We start from the raw sequence: 10,153 nt of genomic DNA, 5'->3' as shown, positions 1-10,153 counted from the left end.
ATCGTGTCGCGCGGTCGTGCGGAGCGTCGAAAAGTACGAAACCTTTGTCCGAAACGTATTTCCGTATCGTAGCATTATCTCCTCGTAGCGGCGCTACTTGCCGTCAAGTGCCCCGGAGGTACCGCCGGCGGGCGACGGACTTGGTGAAATCATTCGGTCGTCCGGAGGTGTCGCCCGTCCCGGAGGTGCCGTCCGTCCCCAAGTTGACGCCGGCCGTTATGTGGTGCCGCACGTATAATCACGCCCGTAACGAGCCGTCTCGGTTGCCGCGCGCGTGATTTCGCATCGGGCGAGTGTTCCGTACCGTAATCGCGGTCACCGCAGCTTGCGTGTTGCGTATCATCCGTAATAATTCGAAATATATGTCTCCGACACGTGGGTTTGAGAGACACGTTTCGAGTTAGTAATCGGACAGCGCCCTCATGTCGAGCGAGCGCCGAATAGTAAGTAACTTTCGTCCGAAACGTTTTTACGTAGCTCTCCTCGTTGCGGCGCCGTAAATCGTCGTTAAGTGTTCCGGAGGTACCGCCGGCGGTCGTCTGACTTCGAGAGATCATTCGGTCGTCCGGAGGTGCCGCCCGTCCCGGAGGTGTCGCCGGTCGGCCGTGGTTCCCGGAGGTGTCGCCCGGCCCGGAGGTGTCGCCCGGTCCGGAGGTGTCGCCGGTCGGCCGTGGTTCCCGGAGGTGTCGCCCGGCCCGGAGGTGCCGCCCGGCCCGGAGGTGCCGCCGGTCGGCCGTGGTTCCCGGAGGTGTCGCCCGGCCCGGAGGTGTCGCCGGTCGGCCGTGGTTCCCGGAGGTGTCGCCCGGCCCGGAGGTGCCGCCCGACCCGGAGGTGCCGCCCGGCCCGGAGGTGCCGCCCGGCCCGGAGGTACCGTCGGTGCTTATACCTTATTGTCCCGGCATTTCGTTTGTTTCCTTCTTAATTAATGCTAATTATCGTTGTTTGACATTTGCCATACGGCTATCGTGATAATATTTTATCGTACAATAGGACTTTTCGATCGTTCGCTCTCCGCGACAATGTCTCGATTGAACGCGCCTTTCGGCGCTCGCGCTCGCATACGGCCGTGCGTAGGACCGTGCGTCGCCGACCGCCTGGCCGGCCGGTTGGGTACTATAAGAGATACGTCGCGCTCGGCGCGTCGAACGAGTCGAGCGAGTCCGGACGAGTCGTAAACGTACTTTCTCGAGTCTCTCGCCACTCCGGCGTGTTTCGACCGCTCTCCGTACCGTCGCCGACCGCTTGGCCGGTCGGTTGGGTACTATAAGAGGTAGGAGAGATTAATATTGTACGTGTCGCGCTCTCGACGTTGACAAACGAAGAATCGCCCGAACGGGTCGAGAACGGAGTTTGTCGAGTCGCGACTCTGACACGGAGAGAACATTTATATAAAATGTTTGATTTGGAAACCACGAATATATAAAATAATATACGATCGTCGCAGAACGCGCCGCCGCCAAGTCTTCTCATGCTTGGAGGTTGCGTGTCTCGCGAGAACGTACGTTCGACTCTCGCGTCGTCTCGTATTCCTCTTCGCCGGGGATTACGGTGCGGCTCTTCTCGTTCGTCGCCGAACGCGCGCAAAATTAACGCACACTTATTTATTACGAGCACAGCATTGCCACGAGTCGGTGTCGCAAGACCGAATGGCTCTTATGTGGCGCGCACGCCTCTAGTGTGTTGGCCGCGCGGTTCCCTCCCGTTTCGTACCAGACAGAACAGTCCTCGACGTCTAAGCATCGCCATCGTCGATCTAGCGTCAGGGTGAATCGCGCGGTCTCTCGAGACCGCGCATCATAACATTTGGGAGAATAAGAACACGAGTATTTTGATCTTGTGGATTTTTGAACGGAGAGGAGGAGGAAGAAGAGGAGAGGCGGCGGCGCGGGGGTTTACTCTCGCCTCCGTCGTTCTCTCGTACGCTTTACATAATAGCGTTAAACACAGCAGAGTGTCGCCGACCGGCTGAGCAAGACCGGCGGCAAATAAAATGGCACATACGAGCGTGTCACGCGCGCGTTGGTGTTTCGGCATCGAACGCGCGCGCGCGCGAAAAAGAGCTAGCGACGAGTCTTCGGGCTCGCTCGCGAGTTACTCCCTTGCGAATAACCGAACACGAAGCTCCCTGGTTGATCCTGCCAGTAGTCATATGCTTGTCTCAAAGATTAAGCCATGCATGTCTCAGTGCATGCCGAATTAAGGTGAAACCGCGAATGGCTCATTAAATCAGTTATGGTTCATTAGATTGTACCCACATTTACTTGGATAACTGTGGTAATTCTAGAGCTAATACATGCAAAACAGAGTCCCGACCAATGATGGTAGGGACGCTTTTATTAGATCAAAACCAATCGGTGGCGGGCGGCTCGCCGTTCGTCCACCGTTTATTTTGGTGACTCTGAATAACTTTGTGCTGATCGCACGGTCCTAGCACCGGCGACGCATCTTTCAAATGTCTGCCTTATCAACTGTCGATGGTAGGCTCTGCGCCTACCATGGTTGTAACGGGTAACGGGGAATCAGGGTTCGATTCCGGAGAGGGAGCCTGAGAAACGGCTACCACATCCAAGGAAGGCAGCAGGCGCGCAAATTACCCACTCCCGGCACGGGGAGGTAGTGACGAAAAATAACGATACGGGACTCATCCGAGGCCCCGTAATCGGAATGAGTACACTTTAAATCCTTTAACGAGGATCCATTGGAGGGCAAGTCTGGTGCCAGCAGCCGCGGTAATTCCAGCTCCAATAGCGTATATTAAAGTTGTTGCGGTTAAAAAGCTCGTAGTTGAATCTGTGTCGCACACCGTCGGTTCACCGCTCGCGGTGTTTAATTGGCGTGATGTGGGACGTCCTACCGGTGGGCTTAGCATTTGAAATGCTTTTTTCACATTCATGATTTCAAAATTGTTTGGGTAAAAGTGCGCGTAGGTAATGTGATACAATAAATTTGAATATTTAATTTTCTGTAAATTTGCCATGTTGCAAATAAGTTATGAAAAGACATAATAATTTCGCCATTAACATAAATATACTTATGAGATCTTAACTGACTAATCAACTGCTTGATAAGATGAGATCAATCAAAAAAAGCAAAATAAGTTTCATTGTTTAATGAAAAAGACGGTTTATGTGGAGAAATTTGCCAAATATTAAAAGCTTTTCTATTTGCTCCACCTTGGTCACATGTGATTATCTGTACATTTGCCCCTACATCTTTTAATTTCTTTAAACATATCTAAGTGAGTTCAATAATCTCCTTATGTGTTAAACTTTTTCCAGACAAAAAGTATGTTACTATTTGCCGCCAAGGATTTTCCGCATTAATGCTATCAAGGCAAAATAGTAGAATATGTCCAGCTGGTTCATCGTGTCGTCCTAGGGATCCGAGATCTATTAATCCCTCGATGATATCATATTTTCGGCTGTATTCTTCAAATTGTTTTATTGACATCTCATCGAATTTTTAACAACCAACTCTTTGAAGTGGTAGTTTGGACAAATTTTCTTGAATTTTATTAGGAGACGCGGTAGTGTCTCCGGCCATGTTCAAACCCTAAAAGACCTTAAAAGACACTACAAATCTCCTTATCCTGCACCATCAAAGTCCATTTTTTGGGGGTGTAGAACTACTAAAATATAAAAAATTGTGAATTGCACGTAATATAACCTGAAAGGCGGCATCGCCACGAGTAATTTGAGCCAAGAAAAGATAATATCGGTCAAGCCGTTCTGGAGATACAAGCGGTCAAAAAGTGACGTTTTTCATGAAAAATGAAGTAACGTCGTCTTTTTCTCTGTCCGCTGACGTCATCAAGATTATATATATCCTAAAAAAATCATAAAAATGAAAAGGTCAGGCCATGTTCAAAAGAAGGTACTCAAAAATTTAAACGATCTAATAATAAATTATCACGAAAAGTAACTGATATGTTATTCAAGGTGCCAGTTCAAAGTGAACATTCGTAAAGTGTATATTATCTAAATTTAGTAATAATATATTACCATGAAAAATAACTGTGATATTTTATTCAAGGTGCAAGTTCACATTGAACATACATACATATAAGTAAAACTGATTACAATTTGATTCTAGAAAATAAGTGCGATATGTTATTCTTAGTGCACAAAATATAATAGTCGTTTATAGAGATTTGATTTGAAATTCATACTAGCCCGTACAATGAAAAATAATTGCTCGTAATTCCAGAGTACCAATTTGTTAATGACTCAGAAAAATAACATGGCGGCCTGCTCTCAAATAGATATATACAGCGCCATTATTTAATCATGTTCTAAGAACAATAGTATGCCCCTTGTGCTCCTTTGGGCCATTTTTTCCTTGTACGTACGCGTGTGTCGAGTGTTGTGTCTATTTCTCGGTCTCGCTTCCGACCACGTCCTATCCATCTTTCCGTCGCGCACATTTTTTGGTCCTTCGAGCCGGATTCCTCCGGAACCTCCTGTGAATCCGGTGCCACGGAAGCGATTGTGATTGAGTGTCGGTGACCAGTGCTTCTGGAACAGAGAAACATTGTTAGAAATGACAGACACGAAGGCGATCATTGCCACCGCCACGGTGCTGTACGGCAAGATCTCGCGCGCGTTCGAGAACCTGCGGAAGCTCGGCGAGGCCAATATGACCCTCGGCGCGGTGGAGGCCCGGCTTCAAAATCTCGAGAAGCTATGGAATAAATTCGACGCTCTTAATGATACGTTAGCCGATCGGGTTGACGAAATAAAGCATGAGGTCTACGCTAAACAGGACATCCCGTCCTTAGGCGAGGAAGCTTACCTGCTGAACAAGGACCTCATGCTTGATCTGAAGAGCGCTCTCCAGCTGCAGCTACAGGCAGCCAGCTCTACCGCGGCCGCGACAACTAGTCCCGCTCCTCGGACAGCGCTGCCAAAAATCCAACCGCCTACCTTCGCCGGGAAATACGAGGATTGGCCTTCATTCCGGGATCTGTTCCAATCCCTCATCGGCCGGAATCAGGCAGCAAAACCTGTGGAGAAGTTACACTACTTAAAACTTTGTGTGAAGGGTGACGCCGATCTGCTGATTCGTAACCTCAGCACCACAGAAGACAACTATGAAATCGCCTGGAAAACTCTAAGCGATTATTACGAGAACAAAAGATTGCTGACTCGTAATTATCTGAATAATTTCTTAGCGTTGACCAAGATGAAAAGCGAATCCGCCGCTGAATTGAGGAGGCTTTTCCATGGAGTAAAAACAACTGTCAGCTCCCTGAAGAGCATAGACCGACCGATAGACCGCACGGAGGATCTCTTCGTCCACCTCGTCGTAGAGCTCCTCGACAGCCGCTCTAGGCGAGAATGGGAGAGTGATATAAGTCACACCACGAGTCCGCCAAGCTACGCCTCGCTTGAGGCCTTCATAGAACGTCGGCTCCATACGTTGGAGGCGCTGTTTCCGGCCAGGAACGACAGCAGCAGCTCCAGCACTACGAAATCAACGAGGAGCCACCACGTCAAAGGCCAAGATCCAAAAGAGAAGTCCAGAAGCCGGTGCTCCATCTGCCAGGGGGACCACTTTGTTATGTTCTGCGGCGACTATAAGGATAAGACGGCGATGGCGCGTAAGCAGCTCGTCCGTGAGCATAAGCTCTGCTCAAACTGCCTTGGCCGGCATCAATCTTCCGAGTGCTCTTCGAAGAAGACGTGTACAGCGTGTGGCAGTCGACATCACTCCTCGCTTCACGATGCATTCCGGGAAGCCGAGGCCGCCACGACGTTTCACGTGGCTCAAGGCGCAGACTCTTCCTCCGCAACGGTGCTGCTCGCTACGGCTAGGGTCCGCGTCCTCGACTGCCACGGAAGCTGGCAGTCCGCTCGCGCTCTGATCGACCAGGGCTCCGAATCCTCCATCATTTCGGAGCGATTAGCGCAGCGCTTACGACTCCCTAGAAGAGCAGCCGCCGTTAGTGTCTATGGAGTCGGAGAGAAAAGGACCGGAGTGACAAAGGGGAAAATGAGACTCACCCTGCAGTCGCGCAGAGGGGAATCGCCCACCTTCGTCAACGCTTTAGTGCTGCCGAAGTTGACGCTGTTTTCCGGAGGATGCCGCAGCAGTAGACGAACCTGGACCCATCTGGAGGACCTGGAGCTCGCCGATCCGGAATTCTGCTCCTCGGACCCCGTCGACATCCTACTGGGAGCCGACGTATATGGGACCATCATCCGTCAGGGTCTACGAAAAGGAGGTTCTAAGGATCCAGTAGCTCAACAAACCTCGTTGGGCTGGATTCTCTCAGGTACAGTTAGCTCGACGGCGCCCAGCCAACACATCTCCGCTCATCACTGCCAAATCGAGGAGGACATCACCTGCTTGGTGCGGCGGTTCTGGGAGCAGGAGGAAGTCCACCGGCCATCTCCGACCCTCACCAAGGCGGAACTAGAGTGCGAGGAGCACTACCGCCGTCATCACTCGCGCTCTCCTGACGGCAGGTACATAGTGCGGCTGCCAACGATCGAGCCTCTCCCGGATCTGTTTGGGACTCGTCGCGCCGCCAGTCGTGCTCTGCAACAGACGGAGAAAAGGTTAGAGAAAGATGCCGACTTTAAGGACATGTACGTAGAGTTCATGCAAAAGTACAAGGAACTGCGACATATGATGCTTGCACCAGCGCCAGCTGAGCCACAACGAGGTACCTGTTACCTGCCGCATCACGGGGTCCTGCGTCCGGACAGCACTTCCACTAAGCTGAGGGTCGTGTTCAACGGCTCGAGCTCCTTGCCGAACGGGGACTCTCTCAACCAATTTCTTCTGACTGGACCGAATCTGCTTCCTGCGCTGACTGACATCCTGCTGCGTTGGCGACGCCACAGATACGTCTTCGCTGCCGATATCGAAAAGATGTATCGGCAGATCCTAGTGCATCCGGACGATCGAAGCCTGCAGCGAATCCTGTGGAGAGACGACTCTAAGAACGACGTCCAGGAGTTCTGGCTATCCTAAAGAATGGAAAAACCCTCCGACTCAAACCCCCTATAAAAGCTAAGCCCTTTTCGGGACAGGGGGGGATCCTACGCGTCGGCGGGCCCTTAAACACGCTGCACTGCGTATGTGCCCGCATCAACCCATATAAAAACAGATCAATTTTACTTGTTTTTTTCATCATCGAGACACCAAATATATTAATGTTGGTAAAAAACGCTTTTTTTTAACCCATTTTTTTCCGTAGGGGAGTTAAAGGGGGGATTAAAATTAAATTAAAATAAGATTTTTTTCTATTTAAAATTTTGGCCGTGTCCAAGAAAATTTGGTCCCTTGTGCCGGTATTTAATTCTAAGGGAAAAATTATTTAGTTCGTTGGGATAACGCTTTGTCCCCGCGTTTTGGCTTTTCCCCTTTTAACGTTAAAACTACTATGTTAGGCCAATTTTCCTCTTCGGCGTGGTTTTCGAGCCAGGTATGCATTTATGAATTTGTTATTCGACCCACGCATTTTCGGTAGAATTTCGAAACAGAAAATTGTTTGGTGTCGAACAGCCGAAGAGGCGAATTTTTGCTAAGGCTCGGGCCATTGAAAATTGAAGCGCTTTAATTTAAAATATTTACTCAAAAATTTAAAGGTTTTTCACCTTCTGTTTCTTCCCCTCGTTATTCGATCGCAAGGAATTATGCATTGATCTTTTTTTTGATTTCTTGGTTATTGAAAATTGATTTTTGTTTATCGTACGTTAAAGACTCCCTTGGCTATTTCGCATTTCGCATACGTTCAATGCGGGGGGCGGGGGGGTATGTTAAAATTGTCACGTTTTTTCGGGCGACGAAGAAAGGTTAATGTAAAAATGAAAATATTCGACGCCGAGATTTTTCCCGGTTTGTTTGATTCCCAGGCGGGGAAAATTCCCCCAAAAAACCGCCTTGTCTTGCTTTTCGAAGGTGATGGGGCAATCGTCCCGAATGGATTTCAGACGTGGGCCACGCTTTCAATGGATGACCCTTGCGCCGAATTCCGCGAGGATCAAAATGAGTCTACCGAGGAGTCTGAATGAGGATCTCCGTTTATCAGCGAAAAGAGATCGCACAATTTATTTTCTTTCTAAGCAAATTTCCGCTTTTTTAATTTTGTCTCGGAGTTTTGAATAAAATGCTTTCCCTAAAAATTTAAATTTCTCCACATTTAAAATTTTCTCCGCATCCGTCTCTTCGTATTACAGCCGACTTTAAAAAAAATAAATTTGCCTCGCGGGGAAAAAATTAAAAAAACGGTTCTCGCAAATTGTGAACTGCAGGACACTGAACATCGCATTTCGAACGCATTGCGGTCCCCGGATACATTCCCCGGCCCACGCCCGGGGGAGAGCTTTTTAGTACCCTTAAAACTTGCGCCCGAAACGCGCACGGCCACGAGGGGGGACCAAAAAATGGCGCGCGCGTCGCCTGTCCCCTGTGAAAACCTTACAATGGGCGTACGACGATGTTGAACGTTCGCCCAGGTGTCTGTGCCGCGCCGACCAGGCGGCGAAAACCCTTTGCGTTTTTGGAAAACACACCGAAAAATAATGAGAAAGAGAAGCGCACAAGCGTGTAAAAACGTTGGCGAACGCGCCCGGGGATGTGGCGAATAAAGGGGGAGGGTTTTGTGTATCCAAGTCGTGTGGTAGCGAGACCCGGGGAAAAAAATGGGAGAGAGTAAGATGCCGGCAAAGGGAGAAAAAGGGGAAAAAAAAAGGGTCAGGGCGGTGAAGGACCGCTTTCCCTAGAGCGGCGCGTGCGTCGTTTTTCTCCCCCAAAATAGGTAGCGCATGTCTCACCGCTCTCCCCCCGTACTCACACAGAGACCGTGCTCTGCCTCTGTCCGCGTCTCTTGGTGCATAGCGTCGCGCCTTATCCGAGGCGCCCTTTCCCGCACAATAAAGGTATTACGGAGAAATAACGGCGGTCGTCGTCGGGGAGGAGCTTCGTAATCCTTTTCCTCTTTCGGAGAAGGGTTTTTAATCGCGAGGACCCCGTGTCCGAGTCCACGAAATTTTCGTAAAGCAAAAAAAAGACCGGCGCGCCGCGTCGTTACTCTCGAATCGATTTTCCCCCCGAATTTCGTTTTAAAAGAAAAGGAGAGCCGAGAATTTCAAAAACCCCCGATAATCGTCTCCATTCCCCCAACGAGTGTGTGTGCGGTTAGCGCCCCCGGGGATTTCCTTCTCGGTATTTCGTGGGCTGCCGCTGCTGCTCCTGTCGACGCTTCTTCTCTCCCTTTATATATTTTAGAAGAGAGACACGATGAGCGCGCGGGGGGAGGCAAACGGCTAGAAAACTCACTAGCGACGACCTCAGAGCGGGGAGATTACCCCCTGAATTTTTAAGCATATTTTTAAGCGGAAGGGGAAAAAAAAACTGACCAGGGTTTCCTTAGTAGCGGCGGGGCGAACAAAAAGCCCAGCCCCCGAATCCCGCGGTTCCGCCGCGGGAAATTGGGTTCGAAAGGATCCCCTTATCCCGAGGGCCCCGGGCGGTCCAAGTCCACTTGAATGGGGCCACTTACCTAGAGGGGCCACCCGTAGCGACCGGTGCCGCCTCGGGGAATCTCTCCTTAGAATGGGTTGCTTGAGATGCAGTCTAAGTGGGTGGTAAACTCCATCTAAGGCTAAAAACACCCCGAAACCCATACGAACAAGTACCGTGAGGGAAGTTTGAAAAGAAATTTTAAAAGAGAGTTTAAGAGTACGTGAAAACCCTTCAGGGTAAACCTAAAAAACCCAAAAAAATCGAACGGGGAATTCATCGTCAGCGGCGCTGGCTTCGCGTCGGTCGGCGATGTCCCCCCCGGGGTCCGTGCAAACGAGTCGGAATGGGTATAGGGGCGAAAGACTAAAAGAAAATTAGTAGGGTTTCCTCCGAGTTTCCCCTTGGATAGCGGCCTCGGGCCCTTCCGCACGGAAAGCGCGCAGTCTATCTGGTAAAACGAAAGATTAGAGGCCTTTGGGGGGCCCAAAACGACCTCAACCTATTCCAAACTTAAATGGGGAGATCTCTGGCTTTCTTGAATTTTGAAGCCCCGGACTTCGAATCAGAGTGCCAAGTGGGGCCATTTTTTGGGAAACAGAAATGGCGGGTGGGATGAACCAAAAGCAAGTTAAGGCCCCAACTCGAAAGCTCATGGACCCATGAAAAGGGGTTTTGGGGC

At 50.1% G+C, this 10,153-nt stretch overlaps 1 protein-coding gene and 1 pseudogene across 1 annotated transcript; both read left to right on the top strand.

The window, feature by feature from the left end:
* Positions 1–2,125: 2,125 nt before the first annotated feature.
* LOC146724248 (small subunit ribosomal RNA) lies at positions 2,126–3,043 on the top strand (annotated as a pseudogene; the record flags this gene model as incomplete).
* A 1,496-nt stretch (positions 3,044–4,539) lies between these two features.
* On the top strand, positions 4,540–6,978 carry LOC146724247 (uncharacterized). Its single transcript, XM_085480297.1, has one exon. The coding sequence runs from the start codon at positions 4,540–4,542 to the stop codon at positions 6,976–6,978; it is 2,439 nt and encodes an 812-aa protein (XP_085336423.1).
* Positions 6,979–10,153: the final 3,175 nt, after the last annotated feature.

Source organism: Nylanderia fulva, unplaced genomic scaffold (assembly GCF_048542155.1).
Source record: "Nylanderia fulva isolate GAGA-0341 unplaced genomic scaffold, ASM4854215v1 Scaffold1410, whole genome shotgun sequence".
NCBI classification, from domain to species: Eukaryota; Metazoa; Arthropoda; class Insecta; order Hymenoptera; family Formicidae; genus Nylanderia; species Nylanderia fulva.
Note: the sequence above shows the minus strand (reverse complement) of the source record. Positions and strands in the feature narration are given on the sequence as shown.